Source organism: Anabrus simplex, chromosome 4, assembly GCF_040414725.1.
Source record: "Anabrus simplex isolate iqAnaSimp1 chromosome 4, ASM4041472v1, whole genome shotgun sequence".
Taxonomy (NCBI): Eukaryota; Metazoa; Arthropoda; class Insecta; order Orthoptera; family Tettigoniidae; genus Anabrus; species Anabrus simplex.
In genome coordinates this window covers 436802434-436827563 of record NC_090268.1, presented here as the reverse complement: position 1 = coordinate 436827563, position 25130 = coordinate 436802434, and the positions used below count along the sequence as shown (strand labels likewise).

The 25130-nt window shown below is 40.4% G+C and overlaps 1 protein-coding gene across 1 annotated transcript in view; it reads left to right on the top strand.

Moving 5' to 3' along the window:
- Positions 1-25130, top strand: part of LOC137500512 (integrin alpha-PS4-like) — a 93617-nt gene that overhangs the window by 11016 nt on the left and 57471 nt on the right. The window contains exons 3-4 of the mRNA XM_068227438.1: positions 10992-11113; positions 13679-13770. Coding sequence (XP_068083539.1) covers positions 10992-11113; positions 13679-13770 — 214 coding nt within the window. The remainder of the gene's footprint in view (positions 1-10991; positions 11114-13678; positions 13771-25130) is intronic.

Sequence of the window (25130 nt, the reverse complement as noted above, 5' to 3'; positions counted from 1 at the left end):
CAAATCTTACGCCTAAGTATTTGCACTTGCCATCTTTTGGGATAACTACCTCATCCAAAGTATATTCAAATTCAGTTTTAAAGCTCCTGTTTGTAAATGTTGTAACAGATGATTTGCCTCCATTAATCTTCATATTATTTTCTTCAACCCATTCTTGGATACTGTCAAGGTCCCTTTGTAATTCTGAACAATCCTCAATGTTATTTATTTCCCTATAAACAATTATGTCATCTGCATACAATCTTATTTTCGATGTTATATTGTTCCCTAAATAATTGCGTATATTAAGAAAAGTAACGGACCGATTATACTACCCTGTGCAATTCCCTTCCAAACTTTCTCTTACTGTGATATATTATTTCCTACTTTGACTTTCTGAACCCTTGAATTTAGAAATGTTTTCATCCAACGTATAACCCTTACGTCCAATCCTATTCCCTCCAATTTCTTTAATAATATTCCATGTTCCACTCTATCAAAGGCTTTGGAAAGATCTATGGCTATGCAATCTAACTGGCCTCCTGAATCTAATTGATCTGATATGTCCTGCTGAAATCCCACCAGTTGTGCCTCGCAAGAAAATTTATTTCTAAATCCATACTGGCTCCTCATGAACCAATTTTTATCATCACATATCCCTCTGATGTACTTTGCTATTAAACTCTCCAGTATTTTACAAACTATACTGGTCAGGCTGATTGGTCTGTAGTTCTCTGGTTTCCTTTTATCACCCTTTCCTTTATAAATTGGTATTATTATAGATTCCTTCCATTCCTTTGGTATCACACTATTATTTATGACATAGTCGAAGAGAAATTTTAAATAAGGCACTATATACCACCCCATTGTCTTTAATACCTCCCCAGTAATTTGATCACTTCCTGCTGCTTTTCCTTGCTGAAGCAGTTGGATTTCTCTGAAAATATCTTCATTTGTGAATGAGAAGCTTCTTGTTTCCCTATGTGTCTCTCCCTCTCTATCTTCTGTTACGGTTTCCAAGTCCTGACAAGCTTCTACTGAATCTCGGAATTCCCTACTGAAGAGGTTTGCTTTCTCAGTATCTGATAAATAGTGTTCACCCCCTTCTCCCACCATTGTAGGAATTTGGATTCCTTTTCCTTTTTGATTCCTAATATATGAATACAGCTTTTTCCATTTCCCTTTGTGGTCATTACCCTCTTGAAGAATGCCATTCATATAATTCTCTTTTGCTTCCTTTTTCACTCTATTCAGTTCCCTCATTAGCTGTTTCCTAGTTTCTCTATTCTCCCTACCTTGATTTTCCTGTTTACTATTCTACATTTTCTTTTTAATTTTCTTATTTCCCTTGTGTAATAAACAGGGTCTGAGGTCAATTTACCCTTCTTAACAGGTACAAATCTCTTCTCTCCTTCCCAAATGATTCCTTTAAATTTAGCCCAAAGTGTATCCACATTATTCCCATCACTTATCCAACAACTGAATTGTGATTTAAGGTAAGTCCCAAATTCATCAACTTTAGTTTTTCTGTATAATTTCTTGTCTTTTGTGACCCTCTTATTAAGCATTTTTGGTACGAGTCCTACATCCATTATTACAGCCTTATGGTCACCTATTCCTTCAACTACCTCAGTTTTATTAACAATTTCCCATGGTTTAACCAAGAATACATCTAGTAAGTTATTGAGACGAGTTGGTTCTTGTACTACTTGTGTAAATCCTCCCTCCCAAATTAACTTATTTGCCCTGTTCATGGGCTTCACTTGCAGCTCCATTCCATTCAACTTCAGGCAAGTTTAGATCTCCCCCAATTACTACCATATCATTCTTATTTTTTTATGAGTATAATCTATTATTTTCTCAAATATTTCCATGTCTCTTTCCTCTCTTCCAGGCCTATATGTTCCTATAATTCCCACCTCCTTCATATTATGACAAACTAATTTTATCCCTAATATTTCATCCCTTTCATCAGTAACCCATTCATGCGAACAATAAGTTTCCTTCACCAGAATAAATACCCCTCCTCCCTTTTTATCTCCTCGGTCTCTACGATAGACTGTATACCCTTCTGGAAATACTTCTGTATTACCCACCCCTTCTCTCAACCACGATTCCACTCCTATCACCACATCCGTCTCATAAGATTCTATCAATGTACCGAATTTTAATTGTTTATTTACTACACTCTGACAGTTTACCAAGAGCAATCTCAGACCTCCTTCCTCCCTAAAACTTGACTGTTGCAATTGGGTAACGTTTGACTCATGAGTTGAGAACTTCCCTGGAACCCAGATCCTTGTACATAGATCTTGATTTAAGGGTCTGGGTTTTCTGGCAAGTTTCCCTGTATGTGCCACTTTAGTGGTATGGGTTTTCTTAAGTACAGATTAGTTTGCAAATCTCTGTTGATAATTGTAGCAATTTGTCTACAGAGAGTTGCTTTTCCATTACCATTTAGATGTAACCCATGTCTAGTGAACATTTGCCTGCCAAGACCTAAAGTATCTACTACATAGACATTTCTAAAACTCTTACATAATCTCTTGATTTTTATATTTACATTATGTACAGCTTTGTTCACACATGAGTCCTCTAAAAGGTCATACCTGGGTGGCACATTTACTACAATTACTTTTGAGTCAGGTAGTTTGGAAATCTTACCTCTGAGAGTCGTAATTAGTTCCTCACCTTAATTTGCAGCAATGTCATTTGTACCACTCACAATCACCACATAATTGTCCTTCTCTAACACAGGGTCACAACTTGAAAGGACGCCTTCAGTTTTGGCACCTGGTTTTATTAGTCCTAAAACCTCAGTCTCTGGATTCTGCAGCACTTCCTTGATGCCTTCTGCCATACCCCGCCCTTGACTGTCTGCGTAGAGATGAATCTTTGGCGATCTTGACTTTCGGTTGGTTTTCTTCTTCTGTAGCTTATCTCCACTGGATTTAAAATTATTTGGAAAACTTGGTGTGTCTTCTTCTGGAACTTGCTGCAATAACTGAAATCTATTTTGGCACTGCAAAGAGTTTTTTCCCGGTTTTAAGTTGTACGTAGTTTCTCCCATATGTTTAACATTAGGCCTAAAATGGCCACGCGTCACTTCCGTCCACGGCGATCTTTCTTCTCCAATGTCTTCTTTATCTTCCAGTTTCTTTATTCTATCCTTTAAGCTTTCATTTTCATGTTTCAGAGCGCATAAGTCCACTTGTAGCACTCCTAAAATCTTAATTATAGTTTCTTAAGTCTCTCTTTCTTGTTGTTCTGTCTCACTACCAGTTTGTTTACACTCGGGGGACAGCCACTCACTTTCTTCAATATCAGTCCTATTTACAATATTTGCACAACGAAAATGGTACCATTCATCACACTTACGACACAGAATCCCATTTTTAACTACTCTTCTGCATTTGCCACATTTTTCACTGCAACTTACACCATTATCTACTACGGATATCACAGACTCACACACAGTAGTCGCCATCTTGGAGTCAATCTGGTGAATTTTTGTTCGGATCCACTGCACAATAATATCCAATAACGAGTACGAAGAAACCTACAAACGTACAAGAGACTACAAGGATTAAGAATTAGCACACAATACGCACATGCACTGTTTTTGTAAAAGCGAAGCACACTGATAAAATTCTCTCTCTCTGCTGCCTTAAACAGACTATGATTGGAACTGCACCCACGCAAGGTTCTTAAACACTACTAAAGGTTGGGCCCAACGCGAGACGAGCTGCTATTGGTTAACGAAATGACGTCACAGTAGGAGCAAAGCAGCCGAGCCCAGAGCGCGCAAATCAGTAGGAATCTCATAATATCAGCAAACATTACAGTTTCTCAGAACTAATTGCAGACCAGACATAAAGATTACTGCTGTTATAAGATTGAAAAAAGAGTACAGCATAGTAACTTTTCATTATTTCTATTACGAATAAGGCGTAAATGTAACGTGACGGCACACTGACCAACGCTTGAAATTTATTAACATTTCCAAGTTCCTCTATTTAGTTTAAAGAAGGTTATGCGCTCTCAAATCTGTAAACATAAATATTTAGAGATATGAAATGTTTGTAATATTAAATCTTTACAGCAGAACTACCGTATGCTAACATACGATATACTGACTCACTTCCGCAGGTATCGAGTTTAAAGCTTAACACATATTATAACAGCAGTAGAAGTAAGTTTATATTCGAAACCATAGTCCTGGAAATCCTACAACTTGTTTTCCAGTCTTTGACCGGGTCAGGGATGTAATGAATGAACCATATATAGGCTATTATTACAATGGGGTCGCCACTCCCAAAGTGATTTATTAATGACTGATAAATGCTATGAAATGATAATGGAGAGTGTTGCTGGAATGAAAGATGACAGGGAAACCCGGAGTACTCGGAGAAAAACCTGTCCTGCCTCCGTTTTGACCAGCACAAATCACACATGGAGTGACCGGGATTTGAACCACGGTATCCAGTGGTGAGAAGCCGACGGACGCGCTGCCGTCTGAGCCACGGAGGCTCCGCATAGATAGTCTACTTTTCAAAAATTAAACAATAAGAAAGAACAGGAGAACACTTCATTAGAACACAGTCCTACCTGTGAGATTAGATGTCATGAAGTGGTTGCTTTTGAAGATGAAATCCACTGTCGTGCCTCTCGCCGATGAGCTGCTATGGATTTATCAGATCTTGTCCGAATTTTCATTTATCGTATGCGTATAAATATTCTCGTTCTAACATACATTTTTAATATTTCTGGTGGTACAGCGGGGAATTTACTGCTAATTATTTGACACACTTTGCATATAACATTAGGTGTGCGTCACAGTTCATCACTTCCGTGAGTGTCCGTGAAAATTAACTCAAATTCATTTATTTGGTTTACCATTCTTCCGATGGAACGAGTAGACCTCACCGAGATAACACTTCTGTCCATCCCACAGGGGCTGTACCAGAAGAAATGGAAAGCATTTCCGCAGTGGAAATTCCCATTGGCCTGTCATATTTTCTTTCACGGTAGGCGATGTAGCCGGCGAGGTACCGAAATCCCTTCGTATTTTAACTCATTTTGACGACACACTCATGTGGAATTATATGTGTTTCGGAGTTATCCGTGGTAGTTAGAGGTGAAAGAATGTGCTGGGATGAATAGGTCTCAATCTACGAAATTAAAGTTAATTTAAAATTTAACAAGGTTATATTTTCTTTTCAAGATCAAGAAATAACAAATATAACAGGTACTTAGTAGCCTAGCAACAAATCGAGAATGTACAATTACAGTAGTTACAGGATTTGGGCTCCGAGAGCCAGACACACAATTCTTGAGCTATAAGCCCAACTTTACCCGTATACCAGATTCAACCAAGGGGTAGAAGACCCCAATCATGCTCAAGAGCACTTGCTCCCAATTACCTAGTAGAAGCCTCCTCAAGGCACATAGAAACAAATTTTTTTTTTTTTTTTTTTTTTTTTTGGGAAGAGCAACCCGCTCTCAAAGTTCCAGCCTATCAAAGGCCACACCAAACTCAACTTTCAAGCTGACCTCCAAACACATGAAAACAGGGGTAAAAATATCCAACCTACTGAGGCCTATTAAGTAAAGAAACAGGTCAATTACTTGGCCTCCAAAATACCAACTTGAGAGGAGGCGAAACTGCACTCCTAATACACTTTATTAAAACCTACTGGGCACTAGGCCGCATATGCAAGGGCTAATCCCATACTAAAGAGGTGACACGATAGGAAAACTATTACATTACGAAACGAAGAAAAATGGTTGAGAAAACGTAGTCACCTCAAAAACAATATGAAAGGGAGCTCGAGAGGGTTAGGCACTCTCTATCCCAATTTGTAGTTTAAGGAGATAGAATTTATACCAAGAGTCTATTACATTTTAGAGGAAAGTTACATGATAAAAGGTATCGAACCTGCCCCGAGAGTTAAACTGCTGAGCTGGCAATAAAAGAAGTTATTAAAAGGCCATTACCTTATGGATGAACTGCTGCCCGAAGAAAGAGGCCCTTCCCGCCCCCTGCTACATAATTTACACAATGATAGGTGTTACTGAAGTGGCGCGGAGACCCGAAAATCAGCAGTTTATATACCCTCGCGGAACATTCGAGACCTTTCATGAATGAGAACACCCGCCCACAAGCCTTTTATTGAACGACCAAAAGATTACATGTCAGAAGTGAAGAAGAAAACCAGGATTGGTGGAAAATTAATTACAGAAATTTATGATTGGCCAATTTCAAAACTGGCAGAAAGAAAGGGTTAACGTTGCCAACTTAAACACAAGCAGAAAGAAATTTAATAAGGAACAAACTTATAAATACTAAATGTCTTCAAAAAAGGGTTCCCTCACTTCGCACTAGGGTGCACAATAGTAGTTCGTAAGTAGTGTCATCTAGAAGAGAATGTTCACACTTCTTGCTACAGAGAAAACAACAATGAATCGAAATTGACATAGTTCAGAACACTTCAAAATTTACAAGTAGGGACATCTTCTGAGAAACTTGAGTATTAACATGGTAGTTAAAGTTCAGGCTTCCTCCAGTAGAGGAGTTTCAAGTGGCGCAAAGTTTGAATAAGCGGCGTGGAGGTGTACCACCCGGTACAATATGTTTTAAATTTTAACACTGATGACGGATCTTAGAGTCCGAAAACCGGTTTTTGTATTAAAATAAGTGTGCTGATACGACTGTATGTGATTAATAATAATAAGTACTACCATCAGCACCGTTGTTAAGATGGCTTTGATATTTTATAATGATTATAATTACAAAGGGTTATACAACCGACACCGCACGGCACTCCCACGCTAAGTAAAATGCTAACACAGGCCCTCGAAAGCAGATCCCCTTGTATTCTCCACCAGTACACAGCGGTTTGTTTCTTAGCCCGCGAACTTCTCACAGTGGTCTGTTCAGTAGCGGCTGAAATTACTCGGCATTCGTTACTTGAGCAATTAAATTGACAATGTCCAAATTAATTTGAGATCGTTAGTTGAAAAGAGTTTTTCGAACGATCCGCTGTTATTATGGTCTGAGTGGTCCTCCTTAATTATTAGCTAACCGTGTTAGCCTTTTTTTCTTCTTTATTTACGGCAATATACCGTTTATTATGTAATTTACAACAGCTCCCCACTCCGGAATAAGTGCTATAGTATTGATTGCTCTGTTCAAGCTCGGCGATTCCTCTAGTGAAAGCACTTACCGGAAAATAGCAAATACCTTCTCTCCCCCTCCGAAACACGCTTGCCTCGTCTCACAATTTGGGAGTGGCGTTCTGCAGGCTTCCCTTTTGCGCGCTTGGAACCGGGTACTGCTTGCCCTCTGAACTATCGGTTTGTGCCCTTTAGAAAGCACTCTGAGCACATTATGCTCCGTAACTTAGGCCTGGGATCGAAATGGATGGGTTCAATGACCTTTGTCAGAGAAGGAGAGGATGGGCGGAAATGGAGAGAGATAATCAGGAGATGCAACTAAGGTATGATGGGATCACGATTCCTCAACTGTGATGATAACGAGTCAGAAGAGATACTGATGATAGTTTTAAAGAGTCTACAAGTAATCATCGCCACCTTTCGGTAACCTGTCACAACAATGAATAGGTTTCTCTATACCCTCCACAATTAATAATGCTGGCTGCTGGTTGTATCACTGTTCCACAGCACCACGAACCGCTTGTTTGGTGGCAAAACTCTTACTGACTATCGCAGTGGGCATACTCTTGGCTCCAAGGTGCGTGATCCATAAGACCCCAGCGAAAACAGAGCCAACTGTCCATTATTGCGTTGTAAGTACGTTGACGTTCTTTCTTCTTGTTGCTTCCGAATTTGGCCAACTGTGGACCGCGTGAAACTTAATGCTTTCTGGCCAGTCTTCTTCTTTTCTCTTCCCAGAACTTCTTCATTCGTTCACTCTTTGTTTTTCTCTGCTCCTCAGATTTTACAAATTTGGGCCTGTTCTTCCGCTGCTCTTCATGGAATTTGTGGTCATCTAACCGAGGTCTGAACTTCTTTTCGTTGAGAATCAATTCTGGTGTTTTAATTTCTTCTGCGTCCTTCTTAACCTCCTCCACCCATTTCGTTGTCCTGCTCAATCCAATTATATATTTAAATATCCTTTTAGTCAGAAGGTTGTCATTCATTCTGACGAGATGTCCGTAAAATTTCAGTCTTCGATTTCGCATTGTGTCCGTGATCTTTTCGGAATACTTGTACAGATCCTCATTTCTCCTTTTCCTCCATGTACCATCCGTCGTTTTCTGAGGTCCAAGAATTTTTCTCAGAATTTTCCTTTTCTTCTTCTCGATTTCTTTCAGTTCCCCGTTGACGTTCTTTACTGTAGAGCGCAAGTACATTTCGTGAAATTTTTTGCACAAGAAGTGTGTTCGTTTGAAGGAGACCGTTAAACACAAGTGTAGCTTATCTTTTCTTCTACATAGTGGACATGTATCTCAGACTAACAGACCGAACCATGCATTGCTACCAATTTATTGGCTGTCCCGTCGATTACTTGCAGTGTTGCTCGTTTCAACTGAACTACATTATTATTATTATTATTATTATTATTATTATTATTATTATTATTATTATTATTATTATTATTATTATTATTATTATTATTATTATTATTATTATTATATAATTTGCTGGGGCCATCAAGGACCACGTTAAGTCTTCTTGCATTTGACACTGAACTTGGCCTTCTTTAGAGCCCAAATTTCCCTCATTCTTTGTGAGTGGGCCTGCTTACGCTCCTCTATCCAAGGGAAATCATGTCTTCTCTTCGGTTGCTCGTCTCGGTTTAGCCCGTTAGTCAATATTTTCTTGTGGAAGCGGTCTCTGTTAAGGGCATCTTCTTCTGAGATATGTAGCATCTGCAGGTCTTCTTTGGTATTTCTAAACCAGGGAATTGTGGTTTGGGGATTTGAATCAAAGAAGTGAAAGATCTCTTTAGTTAACTTTCTTCCGTCCATTCTTTTCAGATGACCGTAAAATCGTGCCCGTCTTTTTTGGATTGTGTCAGTAATTTTCTCTATTTTGCTGTAGACTTCTTTGTTGGATCTCCTTTGATGGATTCCATTTCTGTACTTTGATCACAAGATTCCTCTCACAATTTTGCGCTCTTTTTTCTCCGGTTCTTCAAGGAGTCCTTTGTTGGCATTTAGAGACAGGGTTTCGGCTACATATAGGACTACTGGCTTCAGAACTGTTTCATAGTGACGTATCTTGGTGTTTTGGGAAAGGCACTTTTTGCTGTAGACTGCGCGGGATGTTTGATAGGCTATTTCCAGTTTGCGTACTCACTCCTGAAGTGCTTCTTTGTCCAGTCCATTTCTCATGATGATCTCACCCAGGTATTTGAATTTGTCTACTCGGGTGATGTCCCCGTATTTTGTATGGAGTTTTAGTGGGGCCTCTTTGATATTAGTCATTACTTCTGTTTTTTCAAACGATATCTGCAGACCAGTTTGTTTGGCAATTTCCTTTAACATTTCAACTTGAGCTCTAGTGGTTTATACGTCGTTTGAAAGAACGGCAATATCATCGGCAAATGCTAAGCAGTCTGTTGTGATCCCCTTGGATTTAGTTCCTATTCTTAGAGGACTACAGTTGGTTTCCTGTAATCTCGCCCGCCAGGTTCTGATGATCTTTTCCAGAACGCAGTTGAAGAGTATCGGGGATAGCCCATTCCCTTGTCGGACTCCTGTTTTGATGTCAAAGGAATGCGAGAGACATCCGTGGAACTTCACCTTGGATTTTGTATCGGTCAGGGTGGCTCTAATTAATGCTATTATTATTATTATTATTATTATTATTATTATTATTATTATTATTATTATTATTATTATTATTTCAACGAAATTTACAGGCTGGTTGTTGGATCCCCGCAAGTCACACCCTTCTCGTCACTGAACACTACCAGACCTGGTATTATTTACTTCTGTAACGCGAACAACAATAACCCAGCGAAAAGAGTGCAGGGATGCAGGCTGTGGTTTGATTAATGATGGTGGTGTAATTTATGGTTTTAATGTGTATGCGGTGTATAAAAATTGTATTAATTGTTATATTCGTGTAATGTGTATTTGTGTGTTGTGTTATGGCTGGTGAATAGTTTGAATGTAGATATTTCGTAAGTGTATGTTAGTGATAGAATTAAGAATATAGATAGTGTAATAAAAGAAGTCATCAAGAGAGATATAAACCGTAAGGAGGAGATTGAGAAACTAGTAGTGCAGGAGAAGCATTAAGTAGTGCTAAGAAGATAAACGTAGAAGAAGTCAATAAGGGAGACCACGATATTTAAAAAAGGAGCCTAATGAGGAGATCGAAAAATTATTGGTGCAGGAGGGGAATTAAGTAGTGAAGCTGAGCAGGTAAATCTAGAAGAAGTCAATAAGACCCCAGCGAAAACAGCGCCGACTGTCCATTATTGCGTTGTTAGTATGTTGACGTTCGTTACTGTAGAGCGTAAGTGCATTTCGTGAAAACCGAGCTTGATAGCTACAGTCGCTTAAGTGCGGCCAGTATCCAGTATTCGGGAGATAGTAGGTTCGAACCCCACTGTCGGCAGCCCTGAAGAAGGTTTTCCCTGGTTTCCCATTTTCACACCATGCAAATGCTGGGGCTGTACCTTAATTAAGGCCATGGCAGCTTCCTTCCCACTCCTAGCCCCTTCCTGTCCTATGCTCGGAACTACTTCATTATTATTATTATTATTATTATTATTATTATTATTATTATTATTATTATTATTATTATTATTATTATTATTATTTCAGTGAAATTTACAGGCTGGTTGTTGGAGTCCCACAAGTCACACCCTTCTCGTCGCTGAACATACCAGACCTGGTATTTTTTCATGCTCAAGAGAGTTGTTTGTTCCTGTACATTTATTCTTTTGCAGGTGGCGCCCAATTACAGTATGTTGTTCAACCGTGGTATTTATTTCTTATTTAAATGTATTATTATTATTTCAATGATGTTGACAGGTTGGTCATCGGAGCCCCACGAGGCTACCCTACATCCTTCTCGTCACTGAACACTACAAGACCTGGTATTATTTATTTCTGCAGCGTGAACAACAATACACCCTGCGAACAGGTCTTGCCAGGTAAGGTGAAATGCGAACAATATGTAACCCTTGAATACATGGTGCAGTATTTCTGAAAGAAAGTTAAAAATATGATGTGCTCACCTCTAGAAGGTATTTTGTAAACAGTGTGTGCTTCCTAAGAGTTCCGTATTGCTAACAGTATACAAAGGGCACTAGGAAAGTTGCAATACGCAAAAAGGTTGGCTGGACACCCCTGTTATGGTGAAGGATGAAAATAGGGATGAAAACGGTCTAGAAGACAGCAAGGTGCGACCTTCACACCAGTCGTTACCGAGCAGTGGGATTGAAAGCAAGTTAAAATATCAGTGTGGTCTAAACGTGAATATCGGCAATTATACGCTACAATTTTGCACGTGCATTAACTGTTGACCAGTGACTGGAGGAAATGACTCCTGTTCTGGGGAAAGACTGTCCACATCGGACAACAATTTTCCGCTGGTAGAAAGAGTTTCAGAGGCGAAATTTTGGGGTTGAAGACGATCCTCGTTCTGGGAGACCGTCTGAATAAGTGAGTGAGGAAAACATTGAAGCTGTGAGGAAAATGTTGCAGCAAGAGACTCGGTTGACATATCGGCAGGTAGAAGAGACCCTTCACATCGCTGCACCAGCTATTCATTCAGTTCTACACGACCATATTCGTGTTAGAAAGGTTTGTTCTCTTTGGGTGTCCCATTTACTTTCAGAAGAACAAAGGGCACATCGAGTGAAATGGTGTCCGTTCGAAAATGGGACTTCGCGTAACGTCAATAGCATCGTTACAGATGACGAAACTTGGCTTTATTATTACGATGTCCCAACAAAATCCCAGAACAAGGTGTGGCTGTTTGAAGGTGAGGGTACTCCTGTGACTGTGCGAAAGTCAAGGTCAGTGAAGAAAAGGATGACTGCAGTATTCTTCACTAAACGAGACATCCTGACTCCGGTTGTGCTAGAAACACAAAGGACAGTTACTGCGAAGTGGTATAGTGAGACTTGTCTGCCTCAGGTCATCCAGGCTGTCAAGCAGCTCCGTCCAAAGTCACTGCTCAACACTTGGCTCTTGCATCACGGCAATGCTTCAGCACATCGTGCTAATGTAACAATGGATTTTCTAGCCAGGTCAGGGTTGACTGTGCTTGATCACCCTCCATACAGTCCTGATCTTGCCCCATGTGACTTCGCACTCTTCCCAGAAGTGAAGATGAAGCTGAAAGGGCAGTGTTTTGCATTTGGCAGCATGGAATCGAGAGTGTGAAAATGTAACAGAAGAAAAGTGGCAGAGTTGGTTCAGTAACTGGTTTCGACGTACAGAGAAGTGTATTGAATGCGGTGGAAATTATTTTGAAAAAATCTAAAGCGTTCACTCTCATTGCATAACTTTCCTAGTGCCATTGTATATTTGACAATGGATTCTGAGTGATTGGCTGCACTATGGGTTTAGTGTCGTATCTACTGAGGAGTGGAAAGAGGTCTGTCCTTGCGACGCAATGTAATACCACTAGAATGCCAACGTCGTAAGAACGATTCATAGTGCAGGCATTCGCTTAGGGGAACGTGCAAGTCATGAGATTCAGAGCGCTCTAGTGGACTTTTCTGAGTTACCGTGTAGCCTAGTGCTGCCCGTTTTTCCTGACCTTGTATATTACGTAGGCAACGGTTAGGTTGATGTATATTACGTCACCATAATCGAAGATGGACAGAACAAGTAACTTTCTCGTGGACAGTTAATTGTAGCAAATAAGTGGAAAGAGGTGAGAAAATCATTACTTTGTTCATGCATATAATGTACATACATTAATATGTCGTTTAATCTATCCATGACGTGGGACGTATGCAACATATAAAAACGCTTCTGTGCTTTTTACGCTACAGACACAGAATTTCAAAACGATTTATTCCTTGCTATAACTCATTATCGATTCAAAGAAGAAACCATGAAAATATTTTTATTTTCAATTTGCTTTACGTCGCACTGACACAGGTAGGTTGCGATGAACAGTATTCTGTAAGAAATACGTCAGCTGCAGGACGAAATTATGTATACACTGGTCTGTTTTCAGACCGACATGGTGTGCGCGAGTAAACGCTGTGTGAACTCTGAATATCTTATTTATACCTTAGAAGTAACGGACATCAAAGTAGAGAGAATAATTGCTGGTACCAAAGGTGGGAATGTACTCGATGTTTGAAGTGGTACGCATAAATCTGCTACAGATTTGGGGTCATGAATACTAACCTACGATGAATTCCGTTAGGAAATTAAAAGTTGTTTGACTGATTTTAGGAATTTGGTGTCCAAAATTACAAGCACATTTATATTTTTTAAAGTATAAATTTTGCCTCAGTACCATTATAGTAGGTAGTAGATGTATCCTAATTACAATTGTTTAACTGAAATACGCAGCAGTGCAGTCCCTCCTGTATTGTTTCATTCAGAGAGAAGAAATCACCCCTCGAAGAAGACTTTGAAACTGATCAGTAAGCAATGGAAGTTAACGCGACCTAAAAATTAAAACCTGCTTCAGAGATAAATGAAATTTTTGTATCCTTTATTCGACTTCAAGAAAGACGGTTATGTTTCAGGCAAACCAGAGGAATTCCTGGAGCTCAGTAACACAGAAGACGTCTTCCTTGGGGCATCTCTGGACGTAGAGCATAACGGGTCTGGACTAGTGGTGAGTCATCAATCAATACTGATCTGAATTTAGGGCAGTCGCCCAGGTGGCAGATTTCCTATCTGTTGTTTTCTAGCCTTTTCTTAAATGATTGCAAAGAAATTGGAAAATTATTGAATATCTCACTTGGTAACTTATTCCAATCGCTAACACCCCTTCCTGTAAACGAATATTTGCCCCAATTTGTCCCCTTGAATTCCAACTGCATCTTCATAATGTGACCTTTCCTACTTTTAAAGACATCACTCAAACTAGTAGTGTAATACAAGGATTCGGGCGCCACCACCTCCTCCGGGCTCCCAGGGGACCCTCCACCACACGCGGGAAATTTGAATTTTGGCGGGAAAATAGAATTTTGGCGGGAAATTTGAATTTTGGCTCGAGATTTGAATTTATAAACAAAGCCACGTGCCTTTCGACAGCTGTCATCGACAACAACGCATCGCTAACCTCACTGCTGCCATCTTGACGGGCCTAAACCTCAGTGGTACCAACTTAAACTAACTAGCGCGAAGTAAACAAAGCCACGTGTTTTTTGACAGCCACGTGCTTTTTGACAGAAAACAACGCATCGCTAACCTCAGTACTGCCATCTTGACGGGCCTAAACATCAGTAGTACCAACTTAGCCTAACTAGCGCGAGATAAACAAGGCCACGTGTTTTTTGACAGCCACGTGCTTTTTTGACAGCTGTCATCCGCCATATTTAATCCAGAGAGCACCGTGCTGCCCTCTTTATCGTAGTAGATGTAAATTCGTCACCTGTCATCGGCAGTGCTGCCATCTTGACGGGTCTAAACCTTAGTGCTACCAACTTAACCTCACTAGCGCGAGATAAACAAATCCACGTGCTATTTTGACAGCTGTCATCCGCCATCTTTAATCCATAGAGCACAGTGGTGCCCTCTTTAGCTACTTAACTTCGAAATGTAGTACGTCACAGCTGTCATCCGCCATCTTGCATCGCAAACCTCAGTGCTGCACTCTTTAGCTAGATACCTTTGAAATGTAGTGGGGGCAATTTGAGAAATTCTTTATGCTCTTGTTTGGAAACAAAGCCACATGCTTTTTTGACAGCTGTCATCCGCCATCTTTAATCCAGAGAGCACCGTGCTGCCCTCTTTAGCTACTTACCTTTGAAATGTAATACGTCACAGCTGTCATCCGCCATCTTGCATTGTAAACCTCAGTGCTGCACACTTTAGCTAGATACCTTTGAAATGTAGTGGGGGAAATTTGAGAAATTCTTTATGCTCTTGTTTGGAAACAAAGCCACATGCTTTTTTAACAGCTGTCATCCGCCATCTTTAATCCAGAGAGAACCGTGCTGCCCTCTTTAGCTACTTACCTTTGAAATGTAGTACGTCACAGCTGTCATCCGCCATCTTGCATTGCAAACCTCAGTGCTGCACTCTTTAGCTAGATACCTTTGAAATGTAGTGGGGGCAATTTGAGAAATTCTTCATGCTCTTGTTTGGAAACAAAGCCACGTGCTTTTTTAACAGCTGTCATCCGCCACCTTTAATCCAGAGAGCACCGTGCTGCCCTCTTTAGCTACTTACCCTTGAAATGTGGTACGTCACAGCTGTCATACGCCATCTTGCATCGCAAACCTCAGTGGTGCACTCTTTAGCTAGATACCTTTGAAATGTAGTGGCGGCAATTTGAAAAATTCTTTTTTGCTCTTGTTTGGAAACAAACCTATGCGCTTTTTTGTCAGCTATCATCCGCCATCTTTAATCCAGAGAGCACAGTGCTGCCCTCTATGTGGTGGTAGTGAATTCTACATGCTCTTGTTTGGAAACAAACCCATGTGCTTTTCTGACAGCTGTCAACCGCCAGAGAGCACCGTGCTGCCCTCTTTGTGCCGGTGGCAAATTCCACGTGCTTTACAAACTCACGTGCTTTTTGACAGCTGTCATCCGCCATCTTGCACCACAAACCTCAGTGCTGTACTCTTTAGCTAGATACCTTTGAAATGTGGTGGCGGCAAATTCCACGTGCTCTTGTTTGGAAACAAAGCCACGTGCTTTTTTGACAGCTGTCATCCGCCATCTTTAATCAATAGAGCACTGTGCTGCTATCATGCGGGCAATTTCATTAGCTGTCATCCGCCATCTTTAATCCACAGAGCGCCGTGCTGCTCTCTGTAGTAGCGAGCAATTTGAAAAGTGCTGTTAGCTGTCATCCGCCATCTTTAATCAAGAGAGCACCGTGCTGCCATCTTTAGCTAGATACCTTTGAAATGTGGTGGCGGCAAATTCCACGTGCTCTTGTTTAGTAAACAAAGCCACGTGCTTTTTTGACAGCTGTCATCCGCCATCTTTAATCAATAGAGCACTGTGCTGTTATCATGCGGGTAACTTCGTCAGCTGTCATCAGCCATCTTTAATCTACAGAGCGCCGTGCTGCTCTCTGCAGTAGCGGGCAATTTGAAAAGTTCTGTTACTTGTCATCCGTCATCTTTAATCAAAAAAGCATCGTACTTCTATCTTTAGCTACATACATTTAACATGTGGTGGCGGATAATTTGAAAACTTCCGTTAGCTATCATCCACCATCTTTATTCAACAGAGCATCGTGTTGCTATCTCTAGCTACATACATTTAACATGTGGTGGCGGCAATTTGAAATTCTATATAGATCCCATCTTTAATCAACAGAGCACCGTGCTGCTACCCCTTTGAATTGTGGTGACGGATAATTTGAAATTCCGTTAGCTATCATCATTAAACATTAGTGCATTCGCTAACCTAACCTCTCATCTACTATCTTGAAGGAGACTATACGACACCTCCTCTACCTCCTGGTCTTCCTCCTCCTCCTCCCCTACCACCTCCGCCTCCTCCTCCTCTGTCAAGGCATAGCTTTATCGAACACGCATCGCGAAGGCAAGAGTGTGCAGCGATATGCATGTTTAGACTTGCGGATTACGAAAGAAACATAACAAGACTTGAATCGAACACTGCACTCGATGTCGTTAACCTCAACATGTGATTAAAACATTGTCTGGTGTGTTCAGAACACTACATAAGTAGAATCGAACGCTGTACTTAATACAACATGTTAGGGGGTACCTTTGTTCTAAGAAGATTAGATTGAAATATAACAAGACTAGAATCGAACACTGCACTCCATGTCGCTAACCTTAACATGTGATCAGAACACTGATTGACGTGTTCAGATCACTAAACAAGACTAGAACCGAACACTGTACTCGATACAACATGTTAGGGGATACCTTTGTTCTAAGAAAATTAGATTGAAACATAACAAGACTAGAATCGAACACTGCACTCGATGTCGTTAACCTTAACATGTGATCAGAACATTGATTGATGTGTTCAAATCACTAAACAAGTAGAACCGAACACTGCACATGTCAGGGGATACCTTTGTTCTAAGAAAATTAGATTGAAATATAACAAGACTAGAACCGAACACTGTACTCGATACAATATGTTAGGGGATACCTTTGTTCTAAGAAAATTAGATTGAAACATAACAAGACTAGAATCGAACACTACACTCGATGTCGTTAACCTTAACATGTGATCCGATACAACATGTTAGGGGATACCTCTGTTCTGAGAACATTAGATTGAAACATAGCAAGACTAGAATCGAACACTGCACTCGATGTCGCTAACCTTAACATGTGATCAGAACATTGATTGACGAGTTCAGATCACTAAACAAGACTAGAACCAAACACTGTACTCGATACAACATGGTAGGGGATACCTTTGTTCTAAGAAAATTAGATTGAAACATAACAAGACTAGAACCGAACACTGTACTCGATACAACATGTTAGGGGATACCTTTGTTCTAAGAAAATTAGATTGAAACATAACAAGACTAGAATCGAACACTGCACTCGATGTCGTTAACCTTAACATGTGATCAGAACATTGATGTGTTCAAATCACTACACAAGTAGAACCGAACACTGCACAACATGTCAGGGGATACCTTTGTTCTAAGAAAATTAGATTGAAATATAACAAGACTAGAACCGAACACTGTACTCGATACAACATGTTAGGGGATACCTTTGTTCTAAGAAAATTAGATTGAAACATAACAAGACTAGAATCGAACACTGCACTCGATGTCGTTAACCTTAATATGTGATCAGAACATTGATTGATGTGTTCAAATCACTACACAAGTAGAACCGAACACTGCACAACATGTCAGGGGATACCTTTGTTCTAAGAAAATTAGATTGAAATATAACAAGACTAGAACCGAACACTGTACTCGATACAACATGTTAGGGGATACCTTTGTTCTAAGAAAATTAGATTGAAACATAACAAGACTAGAATCGAACACTGCACTCGATGTCGTTAACCTTAACATGTGATCCGATACAACATGTCAGGGGATACCTTTGTTCTAAGAAAATTAGATTGAAACATAACAAGACTAGAACCGAACACTGTATTCGATACAACATGTTAGGGGATACCTTTGTTCTAAGAAAATTAGATTGAAACATAACAAGACTAGAATCGAACACTGCACTCGATGTCGTTAACCTTAACATGTGATCAGAACATTGATTGATGTGTTCAGATCACTAAACAAGTAGAACCGAACACTGTACAACATGTCAGGGGATACCTTTGTTCTAAGAAAATTAGATTGAAACATAACAAGACTAGAATCGAACACTACACTCGATGTCGTTAACCTTAACATGTGATCCGATACAACATGTTAGGGGATACCTTTGTTCTGAGAACATTAGATTGAAACATAGCGAGACTAGAATCGATCACTGTACTCGATACAGCATGTGATTAGAACATTGTTTGATGTGTTCGGAGCAAAAGTACAACTTCAATGATTTACCTAGTGTAAAAATCAAAAACACACACTGTGCACATATCGCATAGCTATCTCGCCTATCACTTGCCTAGTACGAAAATCAAAAACACACTGTGCACATATCGCATAGCTAACTCGGCAACACTTCAAATGATTTGCTTAGTGCGAAAATAAAAAATCTATACCGCGTAGCTAACTCGTTCACCGCACTGCTAAGACGCTTAGTAATTGCAAATACACTGATATATGTAATGCGAAAATCAAGAAAGCACACTGCGTACTCAACTCGCTCGGTCACTCTCTTAGTAATTGCAACACGACTAGAACACTGATACACGTTACTCTTTTTTTCTCGAAACACACACACACACACGGATAAGAATGTTGCGAGATACTACATACTTACATGTTTTAAAAAAACTAGGGGGATGAAAGATCATAAATTATATGTACACATGTTGTCTCCTCCAAGTTGTAAGACGAAATAGACGCAGTACTGCGAGTTTCCGCTATAGCTGGCGAACGGAAGTAGCATGATATCTCAGCAAAAAAAATACGCGTGAGCTTGCATACACGCAAGTCAGACACAATGATGGATACCGCGATTCAAATCCTGGCAACTTATGCCGTCAGGAAGGGCATCCGGCTGGATCATGTAATTACACGTTATGACGATCGCGCAGGTCCCTCGCCTAGCATTTGCTACTTTTTACGGCTTCCGACAGTGGGAGTTCGAACCTGCTATCTCCCGAAGTAGCGAGAATGATTGCGGGTACAAGAGTGTTCGAGGGTGATTCATTTGTCGGATAGGGGTGATAAGCCTTGTGCAGGCTTCTTCGGTAGGAGTAGGCTTGTGCCCGTACCGGGACATCTAGTTATAAAACCCGCTACAAATGATTTGTCGCGTATACTGCGATTTAAAATCCTAGTCAGGAAGGGTAACCGGCCGTAAAACTATGGTGTATGATGTAAGAGGCTAGATACTAATAGTTTATCCGTCAAGAAGGGCATCTAGCTATTAAAGAATAGTTTGTGGTGTGGGACAAAATCTTGTTTCTCTCATCAAAAATAACACCCGGCTGTAAAATTAATTCTTGTGATTTAAAATCTTAGTTCTCGCGTTAGGAAGGGTATCTAGCAGTAAAACAGATTATCGCGAGTTAAAATCTTAGTCCTCACGTCAAGGAGGGTAAATAGCCGTAAAAGTATGGTGTATGATGTAAGAGACTAGATACTGTAATTTAAGATCTTATTTCTCGCATCACGAAGGGTAACTAGTCTTAAAACAAATTCTAGCGATTTAAAATCTCGCGTCAGGAAGGGCATCCGGCCGTAAGACCATAGTTCGTGATACGGCGATTTAAAATCTTAGTTCCTGCACCAAGAAGAGCATCTAGCTGTAAAACCCCGATTCTCATGTTAGAAAGGGCAACTAGGTGTAAAACAGATTCTTAATCCCAGTTCTTTGACGTCAGGAAGGGCAACCGACCGTAAACCAATAGTGTATGATGTAAGAGGCTAGATACTAATAGTTTTATGTCAGGAAGGGCAACCAGTCGTAAAACAGATTCTCGTGAAGTGTAACACTAGATACTGCGATTTAAAATCTAAGAAGTGCACCTAGCTGTAAAACCCCGACTCCCGTGTTAAAAAGAGCATCTAGTTGTAAAACAGATTCTTAATCCCAGTTCTTTTTCGTCAGGAAGGGCAACCGGTTGAAAACAATAGTGTATGATGTAAGAGGCTAGACATTGCTAGTTTTGTGTCAGGAAGGGCAACCAGTCGTAAAACAGATTCTTGTGAAGTGTAACACTAGATACTGCGATTTAAAATCTAAGAAGTGCATCTAGCTGTAAAACCCCGATTCTCGTTTCAAAAAGAGCAACTAGTTGTAAAACAGATTCATAATCCCAGTTCTTTGACGTCAGGAAGGGCAACCGGTCGAAAACAATAGTGTATGATGTAAGAGGCTAGATACTGCTAGTTTTGTGTCAGGAAGGGCAACCAGTCGTAAAACAGATTCTTGTGAAGTGTAACACTAGATCCTGCGATTTAAAATCTAAGAAGTGCATCTAGCAGTAGAACCCCGATTCTCGTTTTAAAAAGAGCATCTAGTTGTAAAACAGATTCTTAATCCCAGTTCTTTGACGTCAGGAAGGGCAACCGGTCGACAACAATAGTGTATGATGTAAGAAGCTAGATACTGCCAGTTTTGCGTCAGGAAGGGCAACCAGTCGTAAAACAGATTCTTGTGATTTAAAATCTCACGTCAGGAAGGGCAACAGGCCGTACCGTAAAACAGTAGTGTATGATGTAAGAGGCTAGATACTGCTTTTTAAAATTCTAAGAAGAGCATCTAGCTGTAAAACCCCGATTCTCGTGTTAAAAAGAGCATCTAGTTGTAAAACAGATCCTTAATCCCAGTTCTTTGACGTCAGGAAGGGCGACCGACGGTAAAACAATAGTGTATGGTGTAAGAGGCTAGATACTGCTATTTAAAATCCTAGAAGGGCATCCAGTTGTAAAACAGATCCTTGTGATTTAAAATCTCACGTCAGGAAGGGCAACCGACCGTAAAACTATAGTGTATGATGTAAGAGGCTAGATACTGCTTTTTTAAATCTTAGAAGGGCATCCAGTTGTAAAACAGATTCTTGTGATTTAAAATCTCGCGTCAGGAAGGCAACCGGCCGTAAAACAGATACTTGTGATTTAAAATCTCATGTTATGGAAGGGGGCACTCGGCTGTAAAACATATTTTTAATCCCGGCCCTGCTACGTTAGGAACCACATCTAGCTGTAAAAACAGGAACTCCAAACATTTATAGTTTTAAGCTTTAGGAACGGGTTATGGGTTACATTTTTTGTTCTACCACATAGAACACTATCTTTGAAGTTGTATCGGCGCCATTAGTCAGAGCGGAGTGTAGAATGCATGTGTTGGCTGAAATTGTACACTCATCTTCCGGCTGTAATAACCTTGAACGAGGACACTGCGGGCCGATAAGCCACTTGTAACTCGCGAAACGTTTTCTTAACCGCGTAGCATTTAGCTCGTGTAAGTTCCTAACAAAAAATATTATGATTGTACGGAGAGGTTAAAACACAGTGTCAGAACATAGCCTACCCCTATCGAATGAGCCTGCACGGTGCCGGCATATAGGCTACTCCTGTTGAAGGAGCCTGTACAAGGTTTAACACACCTCCACCCCAATCAACAGCCCTTACTTAATGCTGGCTTTTTTGCACGCCCTCGAAACTACCTAAGAATGTAATATACTACCGTAGGGAGAGGGTAAAACCGGGTGCCGGCACATAGCCTACTCCTACCGAAGAAGCCTGCACAAGGCTTAACACCTCCATCCGACAGATGAATCACCATCAACATCTTATACTCACAATCATTTTCGAAGGAGTCTGCATAAGGTTTAACGTCCCTATCAACAGCCCTTACTTAATGCTGGCTTTTTGCACGCCCTCAGCCTGCACACAGCTTATCACCTCCATCCGACAGATGAATCACTATCAAGATCTTGTACTCACTATCATTTTCGAAGGAGTCTGCACAAGGTTTAACGTCCCCATCAACAGCCCTTACTTAATGCTGGCTTTTTTGCACGCCCTCGAAACTACCTGAGAATGTAATATGCAACAGTAGGATCGCCCCCATCCGACAAATGAATCACCCTCGAACACTCTTGTACCCGCATACATTCTCGCTATTTCGGGAGATAGCAGGTTCGAACTCCCACTGTCGGAAGCTGTAAAAATAGCAAATGCTAGATGAGGGGACCTGCGCGATCGTCATAACGTGTAATTACATGATCTAGTCGGATGCCCTTCCTGACGGCATAAGTTGCCAGTATTTGAATCGCGGTATCCATCATTGTGTCTGACTTGCGTGTATGCAAGCTCACGCCTATTTTTTTGCTGAGATATCATGCTACTTCCGTTCGCCAGCTATAGCGGAAACTCGCAGTACTGCGTCTATTTCGTCTTAAAACTTGGAGGAGACAACATGTGTACACATAATTTATGATCTTTCATCCCCCTATTTTTTTTAAAAATATGTAAGTATGTAGCATCTCGCAACATTCTTATCCGTGTGTGCGTGTGTTTCGAGAGGAAAAAAGAGTAACGTGTATCAGTGTTCTCGCCGTGTTGCAATTACTAATCGAGTTACCGAGCGAGTTGGCTACGCAGTGTGCTTTCTTGATTTTCTCATGACATATATCAGTGTATTTGCAATTACTAAGCGTCTTAGCAGTGCGGTGAACGAGTTAGCTACGCGGTATAGATTTTTATTTTCGCACTAAGCAAATCATTTGAAGTGTTGCCGAGTTAGCTATGCGATATGTGCACAGTGTGTTTTTGATTTTCGTACTAGGCAAGTGATAGGCGAGATAGCTATGCGATATGTGCACAGTGTGTGTTTTTGATTTTTACACTAGGTAAATCATTGAAGTTGTACTTTTGCTCTGAACACATCAAACAATGTTCTAATCACATGCTGTATCGAGTACAGTGTTCGATTCTAGTCTTGCTATGTTTCAATCTAATGTTCTCAGAACAAAGGTATCCCCTAACATGTTGTACCGGATCACATGTTAAGGTTAACGACATCGAGTTTAGTGTTCGATTCTAGTCTTGTTATGTTTCAATCTAATTTTCTTAGAACAAAGGTATCCCCTGACATGTTGTACAGTGTTCGGTTCTACTTGTTTAGTGATCTGAACACATCAATCAATGTTCTGATCACATGTTAAGGTTAACGACATCGAGTGCAGTGTTCGATTCTAGTCTTATTATGTTTCAATCTAATTTTCTTAGAACAAAGGTATCCCCTAACATGTTGTATCGAGTACAGTGTTCGGTTCTAGTCTTGTTATGTTTCAATCTAATTTTCTTAGAACAATGGTATCCCCTGACATGTTGTGCAGTGTTCGGTTCTACTTGTTTAGTGATCTGAACACATCAATCAATGTTCTGATCACATGTTGAGGTTAACGACATCGAGTGCAGTGTTCGATTCTAGTCTTGTTATGTTTCAATCTAATTTTCTTAGAACAAAGGTATCCCCTAACATGTTGTATCGAGTACAGTGTTCGGTTCTAGTCTTGTTATATTTCAATCTAATTTTCTTAGAACAAAGGTATCCCCTGACATGTGCAGTGTTCGGTTCTACTTGTTTAGTGATTTGAACACATCAATCAATGTTCTGATCACATGTTAAGGTTAACGACATCGAGTGCAGTGTTCGATTCTAGTCTTGTTATGTTTCAATCTAATTTTCTTAGAACAAAGGTATCCCCTAACATGTTGTATCGAGTACAGTGTTCGGTTCTAGTCTTGTTTAGTGATCTGAACACGTCAATCAATGTTCTGATCACATGTTAAGGTTAACGACATCGAGTGCAGTGTTCGATTCTAGTCTTGTTATGTTTCAATCTGATCTTCTTAGAACAAAGGTACCCCCTAACATGTTTTATTAAGTACAGCGTTCGATTCTACTTATGTAGTGTTCTGAACACACCAGACAATGTTTTAATCACATGTGGAAGTTAACGACATCGAGTGCAGTGTTCGATTCAAGTCTTGTTATGTTTCTTTCGTAATCCGCAAGTCTAAACATGCATATCGCTGCACACTCTTGCCTTCGCGATGCGTGTTCGATAAAGCTATGCCTTGACAGAGGAGGAGGAGGCGGAGGTGGTAGGGGAGGAGGAGGAGGAAGACCAGGAGGTAGAGGAGGTGTCGTATAGTCTCCTTCAAGATAGTAGATGAGAGGTTAGGTTAGCGAATGCACTAATGTTTAATGATGATAGCTAACGGAATTTCAAATTATCCGTCACCACAATTCAAAGGGGTAGCAGCACGGTGCTCTGTTGTTTAAAGACGGGATCTAGATAGAATTTCAAATTGCCGCCACCACATGTTAAATGTATGTAGCTAGAGATAGCAGCACGATGCTCTGTTGAATAAAGATGGTGGATGATAGCTAACGGAAGTTTTTTCAAATTATCCGCCACCACATGTTAAATGTATGTAGCTAAAGATAGCAGTACGATGCTTTGTTGATTAAAGATGACGGATGATAAGTAACAGAACTTTTCAAATTGCCCGCTATTACAGAGAGCAGCACGGCGCTCTGTAGATTAAAGATGGCGGATGAGAGCTGACGAAATTACCCGCATGATAACAGCACAGTGCTCTATTGATTAAAGATGGCGGATGACAGCTGTCAAAAAAGCACGTGGCTTTGTTTACTAAACAAGAGCACGTGGAATTTGCCGCCACCACATATCAAAGGTATCTAGCTAAAGATGGCAGCACGGTGCTCTCTTGATTAAAGATGGCGGATTACAGCTAACAGAACTTTTCAAATTGCTCGCTACTACAGAGAGCAGCACGGCGCTCTGTGGATTAAAGATGGCGGATGACAGCTAATGAAATTGCCCGCATGATAGCAGCACAGTCCTCTATTGATTAAAGACGGCGGATGACAGCTGTCAAAAAAGCAC